The sequence below is a fragment of the Canis aureus genome, chromosome X (assembly GCF_053574225.1).
Source record: "Canis aureus isolate CA01 chromosome X, VMU_Caureus_v.1.0, whole genome shotgun sequence".
NCBI classification, from domain to species: domain Eukaryota; kingdom Metazoa; phylum Chordata; class Mammalia; order Carnivora; family Canidae; genus Canis; species Canis aureus.
In genome coordinates this window covers 116290668-116317052 of record NC_135649.1, presented here as the reverse complement: position 1 = coordinate 116317052, position 26385 = coordinate 116290668, and the positions used below count along the sequence as shown (strand labels likewise).

Genomic DNA, 26385 nt, shown 5'->3' with positions numbered 1-26385 from the left:
TCTCTGTGAGACTATCATTAAAAAAAAAAAAAACACTAAAAACAGAAATACCAAACAATCCAGTAATTCTACTTCTGGGTACTTACCCAAGGAAAACAAAAACACTATTTCAAAAAATATATGCACCCCTATGTTTATTGCAGCATTATTTACAATAGCCAAGACACAGAAGCAGAGGTGCTTGGGTGGCTCAGTTCAGCACCCCGAGTCTTGATTTCAGCTCAGGTCATGATCTCAGGGCTGTGAGATTGAGCTCTGTGCTGGGTGTGAAACCAGTTTAAGATTCTCTCTGCCCCTCCCCCACGTTTCTCTCTCTCCCTCCCTTTCCCTCTTCGTCTTTAAAAATGTAAGAGAAGGACAAACATTATATGTTCTCATTCATTTGGGGAATATAAATAATAGTGAAAGGGAATATAAGGGAAGGGAGAAGAAATGTGTGGGAAATATCAGAAAGGGAGACAGAACGTAAAGACTGCTAACTCTGGGAACCGAACTAGGGGTGGTAGAAGGGGAGGAGGGCGGGGGGTGGGCGTGAATGGGTGACGGGCACTGGGGGTTATTCTGTATGTTAGTAAATTGAACACCAATAAAAAATAAATTAAAAAAAATTTAACAGAAAAAATTAAGAGGTGAAACTAAAGAAATAAAAAAAAATAAATAAAATAAAAATAAATAAATAAAATAAAAATGTAAAAACATAAAAGGTTGCAGAAGGGGAGGGGGGGATGGTGTGACTGAGTGATGGGCACTAAGGAGGGCACTTAATGGGATGAGCAAACTGAATTTAAATTAAAAAAATAAATATAAAAAACAAAAGATATGGAAGCAGCCCCAGTGTCCATCAATAGAGGAATGGATAGAGATGTGTTATACACACACACACACACACACACACACACACAATGAAATATTACTCGGTTATAAAAAGAATGAAATCTTGCAATTTGTGACAACATGGATGAACCTAGAGGATATCATGCTAAGTGAAATAGGCCAGACAGAGAAAGGCAAAAATCATATGATTTCACTTATGTGTGGCATCTAAGAAACAAAACAAAACAAAAAAAACAACAACAAAAATGAGAAACAGACTCATAACTATAGAGAACAATGGGTGGGGGGGGCAGGTGTGGAAGGCGAAATAGGCGAAGAGGATTCAGAGGTACAAACTTCCAGTTATAAAATAAATAAATCATGAGAATGAAAAGTACAGCACAGGGAATATAGTCAGTAATAGTGTAATAACTTTGCATAGTGGTGAAGAATAATTACACTGTGGTGAAAATTTCATCATATATATACATATATGTGTTGAACCACTATGTTGTACACATGAAATTAATATACTATATATCAACTGTACTTAAATTAAAAAATTTTAAATATAAATAAAAGTTAAATTAAAAGATGTAAAGGTAAATAAATAAAACTCTAGAAGAAGTCTGTCCAAATAAAAGAAAAAAATTGGGACTCCTGGGTGGCTCAGCTGGTTGAGCATCCAACTCTTGATTTCAGCTCAGGTCATGATCTTGGCTCAGGTCATGACCTCAGGGTCATGAGATGGAATTCCCACATCTGGCTCCACACTCAGTGGAGAGTCTGCTTGAAATTCTCTCTCTCTCCCTCTCCCTCTGTCCCTCCCCTGCCCCCTTCATGCTGCCCCACTCACACATGCACATGCTCCCTCAAAAAAGAAAAAGAAAGAAAGAAAAGAAGAAAAACTTTCTGCACTATAAAGATACTGCATAGAAACAATGACTTGGAGAAAATATTTGTAGGTATACTAAGTTAATTTTCTTCTTGACGATTCAACTTTCCCATTCAGTGAATTTAAAAAATAACTTCTTTTTTACAAGTTTTGGATTTCAGTGAACATCTACATAAGATACATTTACCATATCTTCATATAAATTAGAAATGATACCTTATAAGGACAGTAAAATACATACCAGGAATTTAAACATTTTCTATAAGAGAGATATTTCTAGATGAGGAGAGACAAACTTGACAGTCATGACCCACTTGACACTTCTGCATCTAGCTTCCCTCAGGGAGAACCAAAATTCTGAATAATACTGCAAAGAGAAATGCATTATTTCATTTGTTTAAAATTTATAACTCTGGGGTGCCTGGGCGGTTCACTCGGTTAAACGTCTGCCTTTGGCTTAGCTTATGATATCAGGGTCCTGGGGTTGAGCCCCGCACCAGGCTCCCCGCTCAGCGAGGAGTCTGCTTCTCCCTCTGCCTCTCCCCTCCCTGCCCCTCCCCCACTCATGCTCTCTCTCACTTTCTCAAACAAATAAAATCTTAAAAAAAAAACTTGAAAAACTTATTTCAACTAAAAGAATTCTGAACAAGAACCTAAATATTCCATTATTTCCATAACACTTTACCAGTGTTTAACAGTGTATTCTCAGCTATATGAAAAAAAAATGATGTATTTACTTAAATTAGAAGATTATTTACAAAAATTAAAAGATTTTTAAAGATAAATTAAAAGATGCCATTGTAGCAGAACGACAATACATTTACCGAGTTTACAACTCAGCACTCCTGAAGCTTGTCTGGGACTCCGACTTGGAGCTCACTCCAAGCTGACTTCGAGTCAGCTTACCATCTCCATATCAACTTTCCCATTTATTTTCTTGGCGTGTGAACAAACACATTCTGACAGCACCATTTATTGACAACATACTGACATTAGAATCCAGATTCAACACACCTCTTCAGGGGCTCGCTAAAAGACCGTTTTGATGGAATTATGAAAACTGCACCTGTCTTTGAACTCACTTATAAATCATGAAAGGAAGAAACCTGACGCACTGGGTCTAACAGCAAAAAACCTGGACACAGTGAGTTCTAATCCTGGATTTCCATTAGGAGTTTACAAGATAACCTTGGGTCAATAGTTTAACTTCAAACTATTCTTCTAGTCTAACATGTTCACAATTCTTATCTGCCAAAAAGCAAATATGACCAAACTTTGTGTTGACCCTCACAAGGAAAGCTAAGCCAACCTGTACTTCTTTACACAATTTCAGGAAGAATTTCCATGTCCATTTTAAACTTAAGTCAGAACTCTGAAGGTCTTCATTTGGACGGTCCAGGCATAGACTGGGGATCTCATAAATAGGATTTAAGTATCACATGGATGTCTGGACTACATAGAAAAAATTTTAGAAGCTTTTCCCCTCCTAATATTCTCTTTTGTTCCCAGACTGCTGAAGTCTGTCTAGAAATGTTCATGGGAGTTAGTTAGATTTTGAGAGAGGAAAAAAAAAAGCATCTGAATGTAGATGGTATAACCTTGATTTAGTGATGGTACCTTGTTCGCCTGGAAAGATGAGCCATGAAAAAGTCAGCTAGATCTCACATGATAGTGGTGGTATGAGGAGGTGAGAAAAACACCGGGCTTGAAGTGAGAAAGCAGTCTGCCATTTACCAGCTAGAGAACCAGGGCTGGACTGGGAGCTATCCAGTTTCCAACATTGTAAGTATTCTACAAACAAAAAGTGTCTGATGCAATAAGTTACTATGACTAGTGTGTGGGAATGAAGGTTATTACCCCTAGGCCTGTTGGCATGTTGGGTTATAACAAATCCACAAAGCAAGTCTGGCAAATTCCTGTGTTCCAAGTCACTAGGCCAAAACACCAGGGGTGACAGCCTGCTGTTGCTCCAATGCCTATCATGAAAAGTATATCTTACTTAACAGCTGGCAAAATCCATTTCCAATTACCTTGCGCTGTTGTCCAACTCAACTAGTTCTACTCATTCACTTGTTGATCACCTAAGCCCTCTTTGATTGCCACAGTAGAAAGACCCAGTTTCCCAGCATACAGTAGGTGAAGAATAAATATTTTCTACTACTGTAATGTTTTAATCCAAGTCCTACCTAGGTTGCCTCCTAGTTGTGTGACCTGAACACATCTTCCATTTATTTAACCTCGTTGGCCTTAGCATCTTTTAGTACTTCCTATCTGCTGGGCACTTTCCAAGTAATTAATTCTTGAGATGCTCACAAAAATTTCCTGAGGTACACACTTTATCCCCATTTTACAGATGAGGAAACTGAGACAGAAATATGCTTTGCAATTTCTTTAAGGTTACAAGGCAGAGCTGGGATCTGAACCCAGGCAGTCTGGCTCAGAGTCCAGCTCTAACCCATTCACTTCCTTTCCTCTCCAACTAAGTCTGGTTACCTCTTAATGGGAATCCCAGTGTCCTCATGTACAAAATAAATGTTGATACTGTCATCCTAGAGAATTGTAGTAATAACAAAAAAAATTGGTGAGCACTCTGCAAACACTAATTGTTGTTTCACTTACCACTACCATCAACACCCATCAACTGAAATAAGTGCACAGGGAATCAACTGGAATTTCCAACATGAGAATGATACTTTGCTCAAAAGCCATTTAGGTCTCAAAGTACCAGCTTGCCTAATTGTTTCTCAACACCTGAGAAATGAAGTCATCAGCAATGCAAGCATTGATCCAATGCTTATTCACACTTCAACTCCTATAAGTGGTATGAATTCACCCATTCCCATGAGGTGTCAAGATATACAGAAACAAAAATGTGCCATCTTCCTTGATCTGCAGTCCACCCAACTCAATTCATTTCCGATTTCTCCACAGACATGAACAGTTTAGGCTTAGCCTTCTCTGGGGTCCATCAGCACATCGTTTGATGAGCAGTTTCCCAAGTTGCTTTTAATTCTAATGGCTCCTGAAAATCTTTGGCTATTTAATAACTCTGATGTGATATGACCAGGCAATTTTTCAAGATCATAAGCAGTTTTTAAAGTTCCTGCGTATTGTGAAAAACAATCTTTTTAATCGCTTGCTTTCAAGGCCTAATAATCAGGACACAGAATCTCCACGGTAACCAATCTCAGAAAATCCTGGGCTGGCTGTCAACTCTTCCATCGAATCTGCCCGAGCCATTACTACCTCCCTTGCTGCATCTTCAAGGACAACGTTTCACATGCATTAGACCTAGGCCAACTGCATAACTGTTCATTTATGTTTCTGTTTTCTTGAAAAGATGCTGTGGCAACAATATTGGTATATTTTCTAAAAGTTATAAACACCATTCTTTCTTAACACCACTCTTTCTTAACAGATATTAAAATTTGCATACTATAAAATTCATCCTTTTATTTTTTAAAGATTTTATTTATTTATTCATGAGAGACAGAGAGAGAGAGAGAGAGAGAGAGAGAGGCAGAGACACAGGCAGAGGGAGAAGCAGGCTCCACGCAGGGAGCCTGATGCGGCGCTCGATCCCAGGACCCTAGGATCATGCCCTGAGCCGAAGGCAGATGCTCAATCCCTGAGCCACCCAGGTGTCCCAAAATTCATCCTTTTAAAGTGAACAACTGGGCAGCAGGGGTGGCTCAGCGGTTTAGCACCGCCTTCAGCCCAGGGCCTGATCCTGGAGACCCAGGATCAAGTCCCACATCGGGCTCCCTGCATGGAGCCTGCTTCTCCCTCTGCCTGTGTCTCTGCCTCTCTCTCTGTGTGTGTCTCTCATGAATAAACAAATAAAATCTTCTACAAAAAATAAAGTGCACAACTCAGCAACATCTTAAAGGATATTCAGCAGGTTGTGCAACTATCACCTCTATCTCATTCCAGAACATGTTCAAAATCCCAAAAAGAAACTTAGTATTCATTAGCAGTCACTCCCCATCCCTCCCTACTGCCAGCCTCTGGCAGCCACTCATCTACTTTGTTTCTGTCTGGATTTGCCTATTCTGGACAGTTCATATAAACAGAATCATATAATTTGTGGCCCTTTGTGACTAGCTTATTTCACTTAGCTTGTTTTCAAGATTCATCCGCGTTCTAGCAAGTATCAGTACCTCTTTCCATTTTATTGCCAAATAATCTTGCATTGTAGGGATAGAACACAGTGTGTTTATCCATTCATCTACTGATGGGCAGTTGGTTATTTCCACCATGTTGGCTATTACAATAATGCTGCTATGGATATTCATGGACATGGTTTTGCATGGATATACTTTCACTTCTCTTGAATATGTACCTAGAGGTGGAATTACTGAGTCATATGGTAACTCTGTGTTTAATTTTTCAAGAAACCACCATGCTGTTTTTCAGAGCCACTGTACCATTCTGCATTGTCACCAACACTGTAGGAGCATTTCAAATTCTAGACATTCTTGCCAACACCTGTTATCCCTTTTTTGCAGCCATCTTAGTGGGTATGAAGTGGTGTGTCACTGTGGTTTCGATTTGCAGTTCCCTAATAGCACGTGAGCATATCATTCTTTACTTACTAACACACTCTACTACCATTTTTTCACACATTACATTCCACCCCTTCTGCCATATTTTAACACAGTTGCAATGATAGTCTCACTCTCTTTTTCATAAGCAACGGCCCAGAGAGGATGCAGTAAACTGTAGAATAAGATTCCATGCCCCAAAGGTGTATCTCCGGGATTTGGAAAACTGCTGTCAGAATACAGACTCCCTCAGTCATTGACTGGATTCTGATATGAAACACACTTTCCCGGCTGCAGGCACCAGACTGGAAGAATCAGAATCCCACTGTGGAAAAATAAGCTCACGATTCTGCAAACCCTGAATGTGTCACGATATGCACCATACTCAAAGCTTATTTATTTTGAGATGGCATCTGGTTGAGCCAAGAAGTGGAAATGGAGCTTTCTCGGATAGATATGGGACCAGGTGATCAAAAGCAGAGTAGGAAGGAGAGAAGGTGTGATGGCTGTCAGACTGACGCTCTGCCATCTGGCACTCTCATACTCCATTCTTGTTGGACTTCTGTAAGTTCCTGAAGTGTCCTACCTTCCCTCCGACCTACAGGCTGTTCCTTCCAGCCAGCATGCGGCCTGCCTTCCTTTTCATTTGGCAAAGCCTCCTTATCCACTGCTTTCAGTTTAGACATCCCAGTTGCCCTTAGTCCTTGTGTTGGTTTCCTGTGGCCGCTGTGACAAATCACCACAAACATTGCAGCTTAAAACAACACACATTTATTCTCTCACAGCTCTGGAGGTCAGAAGTCCCACTGGACTAGGATGAAGACGTTGGCAGGGCTACACCCCTTCTGCAGGTTCTAGGGGACGATCTACATCCTCGCCCTTTTCAGCTTCTAGAGGCTGCTGCATTCCTTGGCATGTGACTCCTCCTTCCATTTTCAAAGCCAGCAGTGTAGCATCTTCAAAACCAAGTCATCCTTCCTTTTCCTTCTTCCCTCCCTTCCTTCCTCTGGCTCCCCTCCTTCCCTCTCTCTCTCTCTCTCTCCCACTCATTTATCCCCACATCTCCTTCTCTGACTCTGACCCTCCTGCTTCCCTCTTATAAGGATGGAAGAGGGGATAATGCCATTGGCTCACCCAGATAACCCCAGATCATCCCCCACCTCCAGATACTTACCTTAGTCACATCTGCATAGTCCCTTTTGCCATGTAAGGTAGTGTATCCATGGGTTCTGGGAACAGGGACACGGATATTTGGGGGCCATTGTCCTGTCTACGGTAGTCCTGTAGCAATGCCACAGCATTCTGAACAGTACAGGGGCCTATTTATCCGAAAGTATTATTTTCATAAAAGGATAAGCACCCTGTGGGACCATGCCTGTTTGTTCCACGTATATCCCCCATGTCAAGGGCATAGCTGGTACTCAATAAATATTTGATGACTGCCTAGCTGAGGGACTGGTTTGGCTTTCCCCGCCCAGAGTTCCTGGGGAAGGGGAGAAGGTGGGCCGAGACTCTATTGTAAAAGCCTTTGAAATGACTCACTAAGCAGTTTGGATTTCATTCTGTACATACTGAGTCCCAGCAAGGGTTTCTGCTCAGAAAGTTAACATGATTACAAAGTGTCTTTGGAGGAAAAGGCCCATAAGCCAGATGGGAAGAGGGAGAAACTGAAGGCAGGGTAGCCAAGCAGGAGGCCACAGCCTATGAGGACCCAGCGAGGCAACAGCAGGAAGAAGGTACAGCTGCAGAAAGATGTAGGAAGAATGGAGCAAATGAGAAGTAAACACAGCAGGATGGAGTGACTTATTTGAGAAGATAGGAGAAAGCAGAGGGGAGCGCGCTGGAGATGCCTGCAACCTGGGAAAAGTAAGCAGGCGGAAGAATGGTGACACCAACCAAAATAAGGAATGCAGAAAGGGGACCGCGCTCAGAGGGAAGAGGACTGACCTGCTCTGCTCTGGACACACAGAACACGCGGAGTCCGGCGGACAGCGGGAGCAGACGTCCAGGAGGCCATCAGAAATGTGAGGAACCCAATCACCCCCAGACGGATGATGGCTCACGTCGCAAGGCTGAACGAGATCATCACAGGAGAACGATGTGAAGGAAAAACACAAGACCATGGGGACGGGTGGACAAAGAGTGGCACAGAGACAGAGGAGCAGGAGGAGACGCTGGAGATGGAGAGGCAGCTGTTGTGACCGGTGTGGGGGGGGAAGGAGGAGCGGGAGCAGGAGCCAGGGCAGGACAGGGTGGCAGGTCTGCTCAGAAGTCCAGCCAAAGGAGCTCTAAGGAGAGTCTTGGAATTGCAGTACCTTCGAGAAAACTGATAAGTAATGGGGATAGAAAAGATCCTGCCAAGATATAAGGTGCTCGTGGCCGCAGACTTTTTCCAGCAGTTTGGCAGTTTATACCGAGTCCAGAAGAATCTCCAGGTAGCTCTGCCCTTAACCTGTTTGAATTTGAGCTTAATCCTTCCCAGTCCCTCTCTTTAAGTGTAAGATAAGGAGGCTGCAGCTAGATGCTCCCCGTAGTCCTTCCTGAGTCTAAAACTTGCTCTTTCCAACCTGCAAATCCCTAAATTCTGGTGAAAGTTCAATGTCCAGGCATCTGAGAAGTTACCTTCACATTAGTCTCTATTTAAGTTTAAAATTACTTTAGCGATGAATTCTAGCAGAGGGATATTCCAAGAGAGAGCATATGAAAGCTGAGTAACTATATTCCTAATTTATAAGTTCTTACGGCATTATGCGGATTTCAGACATAATTCCTTGGAAAATGCCTTTGTCAATTTCATATTTGCAGCTCTTACTCTAATTACTTCCTCTTTGGTGACACCGGTGAGCCTCTATTTTTAACGACAGTATTCATCTCTGCCCACATTTTAAATTTTAATTCCAGTTTCCACCACTATATATTTACCACTCAATTGTTCCCTACACATATATTTAGACACCCCACCTTTTTTTCCTATCCTCTGTATCTTTCGGAAAGGCTTTTTTTTTTTTTTTTTCCAATTCAGAGCTCTGGTTGACATATACCAGAAAAGAAGAAGAAAACGACAAAGAGTGAACCCAGAAGCATGAGAGAAAACAGTACTGGAAAGCAAAACCTAGAATTCAGTTTCTTGTATAAAGTAGCACATTACGCAGAGTTCTTCAACTTCAGCACTATTGAAAGGTATCGAGCAGGATCATTCTTTGTCGTCACGGTCTGTCCTATACATTGCAAGGTGATGAACAGCATCCCTGGCCTCTACCCACCAGATAGCAGCAGCAACACCCTACCCCAGCTCTGGCAGCCAAAAATGCTGCCAGGTATTGCCAAATGCGCTCAGGGTGCAAACTCATCCACAGGTGAGAACCACATATATGATCATGTTACACCCTCATGCTAAAAAAAAAAAAAAAATCACCAATTTCTCCCGTTCTCCACCACAGCTTTTCTCAACCTGGGCATGCTTGACATTGAGAGCCAGAGAACTCTTTGCAGTGGAGCTGCCCTGTAATCATAAGATGTTTAGCAGCATTCCTGGCTTCTCCCCCAACTAGATGCCAGTAGCATCTCCTCCTATAGTAAACAGAATAATGTCCCACCAAAGATGTCCACACCCTAACCTCTGGAACCTATGAATATGTTAGGTTATATGGCAAAGGGGCATGAAGGTTGCAGATGAAATTAAAGGTTGCTAATCAACTGACCTTAAAATAATGAGATTATCCTGGATTACACAGGTGAGCCCACTGTAATTACAAGGGTCCTTAAGAGAGTCAGAGGGAGAAAGGATGATGGAAGAGAGTCAAAGAGATGCAACAAGGCTGGCTTTGAAAGGGGAAGGGGACCAATGAAAAAGCAAAGGAAACAGATCGTAGAGCCTTCAGAAAGAACACAGTCCTGCCAACACTTTGACTTTAGCCCAAGAGACCCATTTCAGACCTCTGACCTCCAGAACTGTAAGGTAATAAACTTATGTTGCTCTAAACCACTAAGTTTGAAAAAAAATAAAAATAAAAATAAAAAAATAAACCACTAAGTTTGGAGTAATTTGTCATGGCAGCAATAGGAAACTAATATATCACCACCCCTAGCTGTGACAACTCAAACTGTCTTCAGACATTGCTAAATGTCCCCTGGGGACAAAGTCACCTCTAGGTTGAGAACCACTACTCCACAAGATGTCCAGTCCAAACCCCTGAGATGTGCACAGTGGGGCTCTTCATAATGAATGCTACCCAAACTTTTGAATACTATTATCCAATACACAACGAGACACGGCCTATGCTCCAGGCATACAAAACTTCCAACTTCAAAAGCACTTTACATCCTTTCACCTCTCTGCGGGTTTAATGACAAGAGGTGCCTTGGAGTGTAGGCCATGTCCTTTGGTCCTCCTGCCATTTGCATCCATACCCATAGTTAGTTATTATCCCCCAAATATGTGTGTGATTTCTGGTCTCGTTAGGTTACCATATAGACAGCCATGTGGTTGCTACATAAAATAAGCCATAGATGTCCTCACTCCCTCCTCCAAACCAGTGTTGCACTCAAGCCCCTCTAAGTCCTCTTTGTTGGACACTCTGGCATCACCAACTCCTCCGTGCCTCTACATGTCCATTCCTTTCTCTTTCACCAAGGAACCACCTCCCTCCCTCTTCTAAATGGCAGGCACTCTTGAAGATCAAGTTCAAGTGTTCTCTGCACAGTGAAGCCTTCCAAAATTCTCCGAAGCACAATGAATCATCACCCTCCTCCCCCGCCCAACACACACAGCCCAGTCCCTCACTGTGAAGGTGAATTCTGCACTGTACCTATTGGTCAACTCATCTGTCCTTGTCATTAGACTGAGCTCTTTAAGGGCCAACATCATATTTTAGCCTCTCTGCATTTCCAGTACCTAGAGAAATCGTGTGCTTAAGAAGTGCTTATGGGAGGAATGACGAAAAGAAGTCATGGATAGAGAAAGATCATTTTAATTATGGGTTATCAAAGCTGGCAAACTCCAAGTCAGCTATGAGCATAATCCTAGCTCTGATCCATGAGAATTAGGAGAATGTCAGGGTTGGAAGGAGACCTTACTCCTTTGACATCAGAATCAGGGACAGAGATGGGCTTCTAAGAAGAACACAAGTTGAGAAGCATGTACCGACTGTGTCACTGTGCACCATGTATCCCTTTGTTCTCCCTTCTACTCAACAGATACTCTACCCAGCATGTCCATGAATCCGTTTTTGTTAAAATGGTCCTGAAACACATAGTAAGGAAATATTAATAGAGTCATAGCTGACTTTGTTTAATACCTCCTGGTTTTAGACCATAAAATGGCCATTTGGGAACTTTGAGTAAGCACAAGGCATAGAGCTGCGGGCATTTATGAGAGTTGTGGGAGCGGAAGCCAGTGTATGAACAATTTAGTTTAAAAACAGAGAATCTGCTCAAAGAATTAAGCAGAAATAAATGTGATCCATCACTGGCTAAACCTGAATGAAGGTGAATTCTCAGGTTTGGCTATGGATTCAATGGAAGAGAAACAGAATAGTTTAACAAACCGTAAGAGGCCTATGTGACTCAAGAGAGATGTACATGGTTTTGAAAGTGGACGAAGGCCCCAGGGAAACTTGATGCTGGCAGAAACCACTTCCATGGGCACTTGCTAGATAACCAGCATGAGGTGCTACATTCACCTCACTGGGGCAGTTTTGCCCCCCAGAGAACATTCAGCAGTGTCTGTAGACATCTGTCATTGCCACACTGGCGGGGAGGAGTGCTACTGGCATCCAGTGGGTAGAGGCCCAGGATGCTACTAAATATCCTACAAGACATAGGATGGCCTCTACCACAAAGAATCATCTGGTGACAACTGTGAAGAATGCAGAAGCTGAGAAACCCTGAGCCAGAGCAACCCAGGAACGGCACAGGAACCAAAGTGCTCCTCCAGATCCCACTTCAAGTAACCTTGCAAGGTATCCACGTGCTGGACTTTTGACAGTATTGATAAAGCTTCTCTTTTAGGAGAGAGGATCCAGCTTGTTTGAAAATGAGAAGAACAAGCAGTGCTCAACTGGAGGAGTTTCCCGGGTTTTTGAGAAGGTTCCAGGGCATTAAACCTTTGAAAGGTAATCTAGGCCATTAAATTCCAGACCCAGGGGTTACAATAGAATATCTGGGCCTCTACTAAACAAATCCAGCCTTGGACCTTCAGTCCATCCAGTCACTCCATGTCTGCCTCGAGAATAAAGAAATTGGGCACACGCGTGCGTGCGCACATGCACACACTCACACACACGTGAAGATCCGATGAGAAAATGTTGTTCTTTTGCTAGATGAGGCTGGCCATGTGCTAAGTATTAACCCTGCAAAGAGGTGAGAGTCACGGTGGACAAGCTTGCAGACTGCCCAAATGCTGCATAGAACAGTTAAAAGCCACCAGTACTGCCGCAGTTCAGATACATGTTCATCGATTATGAGATTTTAGTGGAGAAGATAATTTCTAACCAGCCATGGTCATCTACAGAAAAATACCTTTTGGTCATAACAGCAACAGTATCTGTATGCTACATTCCAAGTATGTACAGTTGTTAAGAAAAGCAGAGACATTCTTAATGATGCGATTGGGTTTAAACGTGAACGTCAGTGGCTGTCTAATCCATGAACCTGGCTTGCTTTTGCATTTCTCTCTCCTCTCAACTCATGCAAATTATTCTGATAATGTGCGCGTCAGATATATAGCAGGAATTCACCCCTCCTAAACACCGAGAGACATTCAACCTCCAGATTTTTTTATCCTCTCTCTAATGCTAAATTCTCTGTCGGGAAAGAATCTCTTGTTCTCTGACTTGTCTTTCTACTGCCTGTCTTCCTCAAGAAAATAGGCAGAACAGTCAGCAATGTTTGTTAGTTTTTGTGACCCATACTCCCCACCCAACAGCATGTTACTGTGACATGATAACTAATATTCTATTAATATGTGAGACTAATATTTGATTAATACTGTTGGTTTTTCTAAGGCAGTCTATTAAGAGACAAATTTTCATAGTTATCTCATGGTAACAGAGCGAGGTATGATCTCGGACGCTATTTTCAAACTGTTTTCCTTGGTTGTGTTTCCTTGATTTAGTCCAAATCTCCAGCAATTACATGGTATTTCATTTCATTTCTGTAATTCTAACTGTACTTTAAAATCTTTAATTACAACCAATGGAATCTCCCTTCCCTTATGGAAACAGATCCAAGGCAAATCTATAGAATTTGTGAACTGAAAGAGACTGGAAGTTGTTCATTTCTAAAACAACTACTATTTATTCTCTAAAAGCACGCTGCTTTCCAAGTACCCATCGACCACAGTTTCCCAAGAGCTCTATTCGCCATTCTTCTTAACCAGATGGCAAACATTTTAAAGGTACCAAATAGCTCCCTCTGAGTTCCCTATATATTAAAGATTCCTGATAGACATATATTTCGTTAACTACTAGTTGTCCGTAGTAGAATTTGGGCATATTTCCATGATCTTTCATAGCCTGAGGCAGAGATCCTTTTTCTCCTAGATTAAACTGCTATTTGGTACCATAGATTTCTGAAATCAGACCTTTAGGGAGAAGAAAAAATCAAAACTCGAGAATTCTAGTAGTTACTCCCCACACAACCCAAACACACACACCTACACACACACACACACACAAACTATCAACAACACCCTCCAGAACAATGTTTCTGAATTCTCTGTAGAACAACCAGATGGCAGGCATATTTCAAAACACAGTACATCCAATCCTTGTAAGAGCATAGGAATTAGATCATTCGAGTTCTGAAAAATATCCACATTGGATGAAGGGATAAGATGACCCTTTGAAATCGCCTGTAGCAGAAACAGGAAAGCAGAACATCATCTCTCCCTCCAGCTCCCACCACTGCTCCAAAGTGGAGCCAAGAAGTCCTAACAAGACACACATCGGTGGCCCCTAGAGACCTCCCATTTCCAGGCACCACTTAACGGGCCAAAGGGGGACAGCCACACCATGGAAACCTCTCAGTGGGTCCCTGGCTCTGTAAATGTGAGGCAATTAAACAACTGCCCAGGTGTCCAGCCTTGGGCCATGAGCAGGCAAAGCACGGTACCCTACCTACCTCGGACTTCCACACAACGTAGGGGTGGCTGTGGCTGTTGGGGGGGGACTGGAACTTCCTCTGCTGGAGCCACCTCCTGGGAGAAGTGAAGATGCCATTAGGGCCACCCCCGGAGGAGCAGAGGATGGCGCTGCGGCCGCTGCCGGGCCCGGCCAAGACTGAAGGCAGGTCCCAGGCCATGCTCTTCTTGAGGCCACTGCGACCCAGGGGGACCTCATAGTCAAAGTGGAAGCTGCCAGACGGTGACTTCTCCAGCGGAGTGCTGGGCGTGGAGAAGGATGAGCAGAGGGGTCTAGGGGGTGGGAGTCGGTTGGCCCGGGGGTGTGGGCCCCGAGGAGAGGACGCCGATCTGGGGCCGAGACCCTCGGCCGCGGGCAGCGGGGAGCAGAGGCGACCCGCGGTGGCGCCCCGCGAGCTGCCCTCCACGCCCGCCTCGCCCCCGCAGCCGCCGATCAGGGCCGGGTCCAAGCTGCGGGTCTGGCGCAGCTTCCTCTTGGAGAAGCCCTTGGCCGAGGCCGCGCCGCCCGAGGCTGGCGAGGAGCAGGAGAAGACACTGTGGAGCAGGCTCTGCGCGGACATCTCGGCGGGACCGTGCCTGAGGACCACGCTCTTCCCGCTCTCGGGACGCTGGCGACTTGGAACCGGGAAAGGAAGGGGGCTCAGGCTCGGCTGCAGGCGGGGCTGGCCGGACGCTGGCCGCGGGCGGCGGAGGGCAGTGCCCGGCTCACGCGCCACCAGCGCGCTCCAAGTGCCCCAGCGGGTGCAGAAGCAGAAGATCCATCACCAGCCTTCTAGGAAAAGAGGTCGGGCGGCCTCCTGCGGCCGCTAGAACCTTCCCCCAGAGCCCAAGTCGCGAATGGGGCGAGGAGGAGGAGGAGGAGGAGGAGGAGGAGGAGGAGGAGGAGGAGGAGGAAGGTCAGGCGCTCGTTGGGTTCCCAGCTCCAGCCCGCCAGCGCCACTCCCCCTTCGCAGCTCGCGCTCGCTGGCTCCGGACAGCCTCGAAGTCCTCAGCAAGCTCCTCCTCGCGCCCCGAGGACGGTCCCGAGGGCTGGGAGGAGGCCTCCGGGGCGTGCGCTCAGGGGCGCCCGTCGCGCGACCCGCGCTGCGAGAGGGACTTCCTCGGCTCCGAAGTCGGGCGCCCCGGCTGCGCCCGGGCTGCGCCGTCCTCGCGTCCCGGCCCCCGAAGCCGCGCGTCTGGCCTCGGCTCGGCGGTCGCGCCCACCCCTCCGACCGGCTCGGCGCAAGGGGGTCGCCAAGCTCCAGGCGCCCGCGGGGTGCTAGCCTCGCCACCAAGTGGGGACACGGACGGCGCTGCGCCTGGGGCCTCCCAAGGGCCGAGTGGCTCCGCGGGCGGAGGACTGCTGGCCGCGCTCAGGGAGCGAAGAGAGAGCCCCGGGGCGAGCGCCCAAGCCCCACCGAGAAGGGCTCGGGGTACGGGCAGCCCAGCCGTGGGCCCAGGGCCGGAGCGGAGCTGTCCCCGCACGCTCGCGCGGGAGGCAGGGGGAAGCGGGCGGGAGGGAAGCCCGGGCTGGGGCTGGGGCGGAGCCAGGAGCAGGAGAGAGCAGAACGTGGAGATTTCCAGGCGCCAAACCTGGGAGCCGCGCAGGAGAGCGCAGCTCGCCGGTGATACCGGGTTTCCAGGGGAGAAAGCCGGGAGGACGGAAGTTCGGACCTTCTCCCTGTCTCCCATCCCCCACCCAGCTCGAGGGGGCGCCAGCTCCACTCACGTTTCTGGAAAGGAAAGGAAGTTTCAGATTGCACCCCACCCACTGGTGTCAGATGGGCAGCCCGGGCCGGTTGCTCTGAAGTTGGGAGTTAAATCTCCCGTCTTCCTATTGCTGCCCCCTACTCCTTTCCCCCCTCCTTGTCTTATAGGACAGAGATTCAGTTCAAAAGCAGTGGCCGCAAATGAATGGGCTGGAGACGGGGACGCACTGAGGAGGTGGGGAGAGTCCTGGCCCAGTAAGGGTCATGTGCGAATGTACTGGAGGAGGAGGGGTGAGTGGGGTGGGCAGGAGGCAGGCGCCCACAGCAGCGTCAGCCCAGAGCCGGCGGAGATTGGCGCTCACAAGGGCTAGGTCTCCGGGTCTCGGCTCCGGGACGCCCCTGGGCGAAGCGCGCCGCGGCCACATTCCTGAGAAGCTGGAGAACCTGGCGATGTCCACGTGCCCCACTCGGACGAGCCTGGAAGCGGCTTCTCCCGCTACCGTCCGACCCCTGGAATCTAAAAAGCGCAGAGCCTCCCCGGCCTGTCTGCGGGCTTTGTGATGTAACATCGAAGTTTTGCAACGCAGCTTACAACCTTACCAGGGGAGAGAAAGGATGTTGAAAACGCCCGCGTACTTGATTTAACTGTTCGCGTGTCCTCTTTTACCGCTTCGGGTGAAGAGAACTATATGCGAATGCAAAGGTGACTTTCCTCTACCGTTTCTTTTATTAAAAAAAAAAAAAAAAAACTTGACAATGAACCTATAAATACAGGTGTTTGGCACAAACGTTCACCTTGCTGTGGGTACCTAAAAACTGTCCAACTTTGATTTTGCAAGACTTCTTTTATTCCCTATGAAATTTTCAGGGAAAAATTTTGTCTTTTTCAAAAGTGTGTTCAATGTTCCTAGATATTCAACTAGCTAGGAGGAGGCACGTCGGGGGAGCTAACAGAAGAATCCAGCACCTCCACAAAGGGCTTCATTCGGCCCCCAGGATCTCTGCCGCACATGTTTTTGTAAATGCGGGGGGGACAGACTGCACCCTGGGAGTTCCTTCTGGGAACTTTACGACCTATCTGCTGCCTAAGGACAGAATGAGTTGGTTACAGACTTCCCAGCACTCTCACTGCTGGCCATCTCTTCGCACCCTGAGACTTAAGTATTCTCATTGGCTGATGATCAGGTGTGCTATGGAGAAGTAAAATTGCTTACTGCCCTGCCTGACTACACTCGCCAAATTACATTTGGAGGATTGTCCGCATTCGCTTTCCTCCATCCTCAAACAAGTCACATTAGAAGTAAAAGACGGTGGGTCTTGCCTGCCCTTTCCTTACTCGACAATACCCTGTAACTTGTCACTAGTAATGAAAACACTTAATATCTCTACCATTCAGATACCATTGCGTGGAATTGGTTATGCCTCATTGGCTTTTGGCATTTGGAGTAGATGGTTAACCAAGTCACACTCCATAGAACCTCTTATAACTCAAGGTGGTTGAGCAAATGTAATTTATGGTTCATATACATTGTACTTCTCTAAACCCATATAATAACCATGGAGTTGAAAATGCAACCCTGCCACTATTATATAAGGCTTATAAGAATGCCCTCTAGGTATAAAGACATACATTCCTGGTTATAGGATGTTGGAGAACCAATGAGCAGAAAGATTCTTCTATTGGCACTTGGGGCTTGGAGCAGACACATCCAGTTAATTCATCATCTTGTTTCCAATGGATCTTGACTCTCTATTAGCCTGAAGCTTGCCTCACTGTTGGGAACAATGAATAAATTATTTTAAATATTCATAGAATTAGCTTCGGGCTCCTGGTTTAAAGCCCAGTATAAGCTTTTAAAACTCTGGGAGTGGGGTGGAATATAGTGGTACTTCTGGAAAGAAAGCATTCGTAAGAAAATTATTTGGATTTTTTAATGATATTTTTTGAACTATTTTGATTTCCAATCTATTAGGTTTATTTTGCAGTCATTGTGGTTTGTGGCATATTTATTCATTCCTAGTTAGGGCATCCTATTTTACTCTTGTTTGTTATATAATCCTTTTGCTTATATAGACCCAACTCATATTGGCCTTTGTGATTGCCATCCTGATTAAGGAAGATCTGGGTTTCATTTACCAATTTCAAAAACAGCTGGTCTTGTTACATTGATCGCCAGCATCTTTCTTACAATTCATCAGCCTGCTTCATAAGCAATATAACTGGTAATCTAGAAATAAATGGTTTTGAATATATACTTTAAAAATCAGATCTGTGGGACTTTGCTCCTTTTTCGAGGGCATTGCTATTGAAAAGTAGTGTCCATGTTGGTTTATTTTTTTCCCTCAGAATCAAAGTTAATCAAAGCCCTAGGATACCTGTTATTAAAGAGCAGAAGAATATTCTAATGAAAGTTCTAGAGTCCTTGGCCTCCCATCAAGGTATCCTTTTATCAAGAATCCTAGAATACTCATCAGTTTTCTTTCTATTCTCTTGAGATACTATTCTATAAACACATACATCTTACTACCAAAGGATATATTCTGTTAAAACAAATTTCCCTTTTCTTAACTTTATCCCTTGAAATTTTTCTTATCTTTAGCCAAAATTCCTCTTTCCCCTTGGTGTTTAGACCCTCAAGCTATTTGTAGATTTTTATCATGCCCCTTGGGTCTGACTCTGTGGTTTGGCTACACTATAAAGTTCATATTTTGCTTTAAAACCATCATTGTAGATGATCTCCTCTGGATTCCCTCCAGTTGCTTATTTCTTTTCAGTCCTGATGTCTAATATTGTAGGTTGGGGCATCCTATTTTGCCCTTGTTTGTTATATAACCCCATTGCTTATATCGAACCAAATCACATTAAACTTCCTGATTGTTGCCATATAATATTTCAGATTTCTATCTGCTTGGCTCCCCATGCTTAGCATCACTGATTTTTACTTCATCCTGCTTGTGTCTCTCAAACTGATTGTGATCCCTCTGATATTTCCACATTTTAAGTGGTAGCTGGGGTCAACAGTTCACAGCACCTTACTCTCCCATAGAAGTCCAGAGTTCTGCATCTAAGTTCCTGAAACATGAAAAGGGGGACAGATTTTTAACCTATGTGGTGTGGAGTATATGAGAAACGTGCAGAGAACTTTACAGGACTTAAGAATGTTAATTACATTAAATAACCAGACTGTCCCATACTCAAACTGCTTCTTAACTGTAAGCTAGGAATTTTTGTAGCTGAACTAAGACTGTTTCTTCTGATTCCTATTCTAGGATCTCCTTGAATAAATATAATTGCCAAGGCACTTAAACTACAACTGGTGGATGTCAGTATGGAGATAAATCTAGCGTTGCAGGATAATTCCATTTGGGTAAGATTTGCAAAAACTCACTTTCTTAAACACCAACCCAGCATTGAAGAACAGTGAACACTGAAGAACAGTTTTCCAAACATGAAAATGTTGTCAAATATTCTCTAGAAGGTGAATATAATGATTTGCATGGTATAAGGGTTTTTGAGAGCTTGAGTCATAATCCGTACCATGATGTGAAAAGACTAAGAAGTTCAACTCTCCATCTTAGAGAAAAACTTACTATTATATTACCAAAAGAAATGTTCAGAGGGGGAAATCTTCATGCAAATACTAAAGGGAAAAAGCACTGAACATGTCTATACCACTTGTTAACTCGAATTTAGTGTTGTACTCAAGATCATCTTTTCAAAAAGTTTGGTCCTGCCCTTTTAATCATAACAATATAATAACTAACACTTGTTGGAACTTACTACATGGCAGGCACTGGGCTGAAATCATGCATGCGCTCTCCAAATCAACAGTCACAAGCACACACGAAGCTAGAATACCTAACCCCCAACTGTATAGATGAAGAAAACCAAGTCTCGTAGGTCACCCCCTGGTTAAGTGGCAGAGCTAGTATTTCAGATCCGTCATCCAATCTCAACCTCTAACTCTCGTAGGACTAGAACTGCAGATTAAGAAACAAGCCCTTCATTTTGGAAGTGCTTTGGGACCCTTCCTGGATGGATTTCAATTTGTTGGTTTCCCATCTAGCTGTGTGACCTTGGCCACATCACTTCACAGCTCTTGATCTCACTTATCCATCCGCAAAATCACATTCACTTCAGAAGGCTGTAGAAATGAGTAAAGAACCTAATGAATGCAGCATGCTCAGCAAAGAGCATTCTGAAGGAAATGAGTACAATGACAGGAGTTGTAACTATAATCTATCCAAAAATCTATCTATTTTAAATTACTTTATGAATCCAGATATATTGAATGACCAACCACCCCTAATGTGAATTCACCTGGTCTAACACCCAAAAGACCTATTCAAACCTTTCCAATTTGCTAATGAATCATTTAAAATTATTTGAAAAAGAACTGTGGATGACTCAGTGAACAGTCATAGCTGGGGTTTTCACCACTCCCCAAGTTTTAGTGAGGTGCTATCAATGCCAACATAGTCTTTCAAGGCAGGGCACTTTTTTGAGTTAAATGAAGGACAACTTGGGATTCTCCATATTCAGAGAGGAGTGTAGGGAATGTTTTACCTCCTACTACATTTATATACCAACAGGCCAGTTTGGGGGCTCAATTTCACATTGCCCAGAATTAGAACCATGAACTTCTTTCTCTAAAAGAGGCATGCAGTTGAAGTTTGAGGTTTGATCTCAGAGTCCTGGGATCAAGGCCCACATTGGACTCCATACTCAGCACAGAATCTGCTTAAGATTCTCTCTTTCCCTCTGCTCCCATCTAAAATAAATCTTTAAAAACAAAACAACTTAAACCAAGTTCCAATATGGATGTGCTTAGCAGAGTACCAGGAGCCACACATGAAACAAACAATTGTTGTCTACCTGCAGCCACCATTTGAAAGAATCTTCCAGCATCAAATCCTAAATGTGTGACCATCACCACTTTTGGTTTTGGCTTTGGCTTTGAAACTTGAACTCAAGAGACTTTTAATAATAATACAGGTTGGCTAACAACCAAATTCTATTTCAGTTTATAAACATTTTTTTTTTATTTTTTTTTAATTTATTTTAGAGGGGCAGAGGAAGGAGAGAATCTTAAGCAGACTGTTTGCTGAGCACAGAGCCAATGTTAGGCTCAATCTCACAACCCTAAGACCATGACCTGAGCCAAAACCAAGAGTCAGTGGCTTAACTGACTGTACCATCCAGGTGCCCCATCAGTTTATAAACATTTTTAAACACGGTTTGTGCCGGTAGCATTCCTTCTTCAGCTATACATAGTTACATAGCTTTTAAGATCTTCCCATAGCATGTTTTAGATTACTTTTGAGGATGAAGAATTAGGTAACGGGGCACCTGGGTGGCTCAGTCAGTTAAGTGTCTGCCTTCGGTTCAGGCCATGACCTCAGGGTCCTGGGATCAAGCCCAGTGTTGGGCCCCCTGCTCAGCAGAGTCTACTCCACCGTCTCCTTCTGCCCCTCCCCCAACTTGTGCTTGCGTGCTCTCTAATAGTAAAATATTTTTTAATTAGGTAATAATGTAAATTCTTTTTAATATTTTATTACTCTAAAATTTTCATAGTCTAAACATTTTTCAGTATTTTTAATTTTTAAAAGTAAATAATGTGGAATTTTTTCCTCTGAAATTTTCATTTTCCCCAGAATCCTGCCTTCTCTACATTGAACACATACAGGAAAACCTATTTGCCTAACATTTTTTCTAGCGACAAGATAGGGTGGGGCACAGGAATGAATGAGGAAAGAAAACCAGCTGGTACTGTGTCCAGGGTGTATATTTTTTTTCTCATCTACTTTGTTGAGGAATAATCTGTATACAATAAACTGTACCAATGAGTTTTGACAACTGTAAATACCTATGAAACCACAGGCACAATCAAGTCCAGAACATTCCCATCACCTCCTAGGTTAGCTTTTATTAATGTTCCATGAACACAAACAACTAGATATTGCACCATGTAATGGTTGAATTATGCCTTCGGTCAATATATAGAGGGAGGGAGGAAGGCCTAAATAGAAAACAGAGCTTCTTACTTCTTTTAGTGGGTCGAATTATGTCCCCCCCAAAAGACATGTCCAAGTCTAATCCCTGGTACCAGAGAATGTGACTTTATCTGGAAATGGGGTCCTTGCCGATGTAATCAAGTTAAGATTAGGTCACACTGGATTAGGATGGGACCTAAATCCAATGACTGGATTTATAAGAGATATTTATAAGATCTTTATCTTTATAAGAGAAAAGAGAGAGCAATTTGGATGGATACACACACACACACACACACACACACACACGAAAAGGTCATGTGACAATGGAGACAGAGATTGGAGTGATACATCTACAGGCCAAGAAACACCGAACATTGCCAGCAACCACCAGATAGGAAGGAGACAAAGAGATTCTCTCTCAGAGCCTCCAGAAGGAACCAATCCTCTTGACACCTTGATTTCAGACTTTTGGCTTCTTAACTGTGAGAGAATAAATTTCTGTTGTTTTAAGCCACCCACTTTGTAATAATTGGTTACATTTCTTGAGCATAGTGTGCCACAGCTTGGTTCTCGTTGTAATGATTTAATAAAACCCAGAACCAAGGGATTCATTGAGCAAAAAGCAATCACAGAGAATTTAAAAATAAGGCAAGAGAATGGCTAATGGATGGTTCTAAGAACAGTGACATTATTGTCATAGCAGCAGCTAAGTCACAGCTAGGTCCCACACCTGGTTCTAATCCTCCTCTAAGATGGAGTTCACTTTTCCCCTTGGGAACCTTCTGTCCTTCCACGCATTTGTTTCAAGAAAGGCGTTAGGGCTTGGTTTTGTAATTGGTCAGTAACACACAGAAGTGTATCACTAGCTTAAGCCAAAAAGAGACACTCAAATTTGGAGGGCTGTGATGCTTTAGTTTACCTTCTTTGGTCCTTAATGCATTCTTCATTTAAGGGGCTGAGCTCACATCTGGGATGCTAACGAGTTCAAATGCCAGAACAGTCCTGAGAGAAAGGCCTTTAAAAAGACAGATGGGAACTGATCACACTCTTCAGGAGGCATGGAAAACCAGAGCCCAGGAAGGTTTTCTCTCAAGAGAACCACCAAGGATCCAGTTAAAAAAAGCAGAGCTGCTCAAGTCCATAGCTGCATGCCCTTCATTTGCCTCCTGTACAATTTATTGGGAATTCCTTGGGTATTTTTCACAGTTCACTGCTTTGTGGCATGACACAGATTAGAGACATACCAAAGAACTCCCACCCCCTTTAAAGATATAGGAATGAAAATAAGACACTCACAGATTGTAATAAGCAGGTTGTGGATCAGGGAGCTAAATTTAAGGGGTTTTCCCCTTTTTAAATAGAGATGGTTTCATAAAACAGTGCTATGGAGCTGGCAAAAGCAAACTGCTGGAAATTGTTGAAGATTTACATGGCAGTGGGGAAATGTCAGGAATGAGAATCATAGAGCTAACTTTTAGTACAGGCTCGGCCACTAACTAGGCCAGTCAACCAACCTTGTGCAAAATAAATCCCTACCCACCTTCCTGGTCTCAGCTTCAAAGTCACTCTCCCAAGGAGCTCTCCCTGCCTACTCCTCGTACCTCGGCTAAGTTAGGGCCCTGTTACATGCTCATTTACTCACAGACTTTTCCTTCACCATAGCACTTGCCAACAGAATGATAATTACATGGTATTCATTAGTGCAACTGTGTATGTTCAAGCTCTACCATCCCCCAGGATCATGGGTTTCATGAGGCAGGAACCATGACTGATTGGTTTTCTCTTGTATCCCCAGTACTGAAACAGCTCATATCACATAAGAATAAGGGCTCAGGGATCCCTGGGTGGCGCAGCGGTTTAGCGCCTGCCTTTGGCCCAAGGCGCGATCCTGGAGACCCGGGATTGAATCCCATGCATGGAGCCTGCTTCTCCCTCTGCCTGTATCTCTGCCTCTCTCTCTCTCTCTCTGTGTGTGACTATCATAAATAAAAAAAAAAGAATAAGGGCTCAATCCATAATCATAAATCGATCTGTCAGTCAGCCCCTGTCCCCTCATCTGGAATCTGGTTCTTTTGGTCCCTGCTGGCTCTTGCCTTCTGTGTCTCAGAAAACTTGGAATTATCCTCAGGCATCAGAGGTAGGTATCTCTGTTGATCTGACTTGTTGTGAAAGGACTCAAATAAGCAATAACGATGTAGGCATCTGCTTATCAAAACTGTTGCTATTTTGTTAGATGCATGGCCTTTGAGTTGGACATCTCCTAAGTTTGAATCCTAGGTGTGTGTAGGGAGGGGACGGGTGCATGTGCCTGTCTGTATGTGTCTGTGTGTGAGAGAGAGAGAAAGAAAGAAAAAGACAGATTAACCAACCTTGAGTAAAGCTATTTAATTCTTCACAGACTCAGTACTTCCTCAAATACATGTAGTTTATAACTATAAGATGTAAAGCATTTAGTACATTTTCCAACACAGAACACACAAATAATAACTGTTACCTATTATTAATAAAATTTACTAGCATGGATTATAGAAATAAAGTACATAGTATGGCTTATCTAGGCCTATCTGTATATGACATCATAAAATAAAATACCTAATAACAGTAATAGTAAGAGTAGCCAACCCTTCATATGCACAAAGTGCTACACAAGTACTTTATATGGGTTATCTTATTTAATCCTCAGAACTTGATGAGGTACTTATTATCTCCATTGCCCAATGAGGAAACTGAGTCACTAACAGGTTACAAACTTGCCTAAGTGAGCTAATAAATGGTAAAGCCAGGATTTGCCCATCTTAGCTGATCAATGATGGAGCCAATAAGTTCATCCCAAACACACAATGCTAATTGGGTTTATAAAATGTTCTCTATGGAAAGTGTGACAAATAGAAAAGTCACACTAATCTCCCCATTCACATGATCTAGAACACATGGACAAGATTGGGGTCAGATATGGGTGCGCAAGCACCTATTCTGTGCCAAAAGCTCTGCATAGATGACTCCTATACAACTTTGCTATGACATGAATATTCTTATTCCCATCTTCACCATAGTGAAATCACCATAAATCAGTAATCCACACCCACATCTGTCCAACATCAAAACCCACTTACTTCCCACTATACTTTATGAATGTCAGACAATCTGGCTAAAAAAGATCATGGTCATCATAAAACCTGAACAGAATGTCATACCCCTAACTTGAACTTGCCAAGTTTCATACTTTCTAAATGCAGATGGAAATTAGACAGCCATAGCTCTGTTTCTTATGCATATTTTCACTTATTAAAAGAGTTTTAGGTGGCTCAGTAGGTTAAACATCTGCCTTCTGCTCAGGTCATGTTCTTGGGGTCCTGGGATCAAGCCTCCAGTCTGACTCCCTACTCAGCAAGGAGTCTGCTTCTCCCTCTCTCTGTCCCTCCCCACTCCCCCCAACTCGTGCTCTCTCTTGCTGTCTCTCTCATGTAAATAAATAAAATCGTTTTTAAAAAAGAGTTCTAGCCTTCTTTCCTCCAGGGTAAGTCTTCAAATATTGTTTCTGGTATCACTACCTTGCTTTAAACATGTTCTCTTGGACATTTTTCACTTACTGCATATTCCTCTTAAATTGTGAAACCCCAAACTGGACACAGTCCTCTTATAAGGGACATATTCAAGCTGTATTTAGTTTGATTTAGGTATGCCAAATAAGAAGTTGAGTAGTAGGCTTTTATTCACATTTCATGACCTGCCTGATATGTGTAGGGTAGTGATAAGCTCATCAAATTATTGTTATCTGTAAAGCAAAAGGAGGCCAATCCTACCAAATTGGGTTCTAAGGTTATAAGAAGTAAGTTACTTAATTCCCTTTTAGGGAAGCCTGGGTAGCTCAGTGGTTGGGCATCTGCCTTCGGCCCAGGGTGTGATCCTGGAGTCCCGGGATTGTGTCCCACATTGGGCTCCCTGCACAGAGCCTGCTTCTCTCTCTGCCTATGTGTCTGCCTCTCTCTCTGTGCCTCTCATGAATAAATAAATAAAATCTCTTTTTAAAAAAATCCCTTTTATTATTCAGAACAGATCCTTCTGCCCAAATGAGTTCTCATCAATGGAAAGTCAGTATACTTGAGCCAGATGATCCTTGGGGCATTTCCAAAGTGCATGCCGTAGCTAAAGAGTGTCTTTCTAAATGGAGATTTATCTGATAAAGCAGAGGGCCAAGAAAGTATCTATTTGGCTCAAGCATGTGACACAACGTGGATCATTAAGATAATAGGAAAAAGTGTGTTTAAACTACTTGAGAGACTGGAAGAAATGTGATTGGATAAACCT

The 26385-nt window shown here is 43.7% G+C and overlaps 2 protein-coding genes across 2 annotated transcripts in view; one reads left to right on the top strand and one right to left on the bottom strand.

The window, feature by feature from the left end:
* The window catches only part of ARHGAP6 (Rho GTPase activating protein 6), a 481194-nt gene extending 465825 nt beyond the window's left edge, over nucleotides 1–15369 (bottom strand). Inside the window, exon 1 of the mRNA XM_077889547.1 lies at nucleotides 14374–15369. Coding sequence (XP_077745673.1) covers nucleotides 14374–14952 — 579 coding nt within the window. The 5' untranslated portion in view covers nucleotides 14953–15369. The remainder of the gene's footprint in view (nucleotides 1–14373) is intronic.
* LOC144308964 (uncharacterized) lies at nucleotides 15230–19586 on the top strand. Its single transcript, XM_077889909.1, has 3 exons — nucleotides 15230–15234; nucleotides 15389–16783; nucleotides 19351–19586. Exons 1-2 carry the CDS (start codon nucleotides 15230–15232, stop codon nucleotides 16449–16451), a joined length of 1068 nt encoding a protein of 355 aa, XP_077746035.1. The 3' UTR covers nucleotides 16452–16783; nucleotides 19351–19586.
* Nucleotides 19587–26385: the final 6799 nt, after the last annotated feature.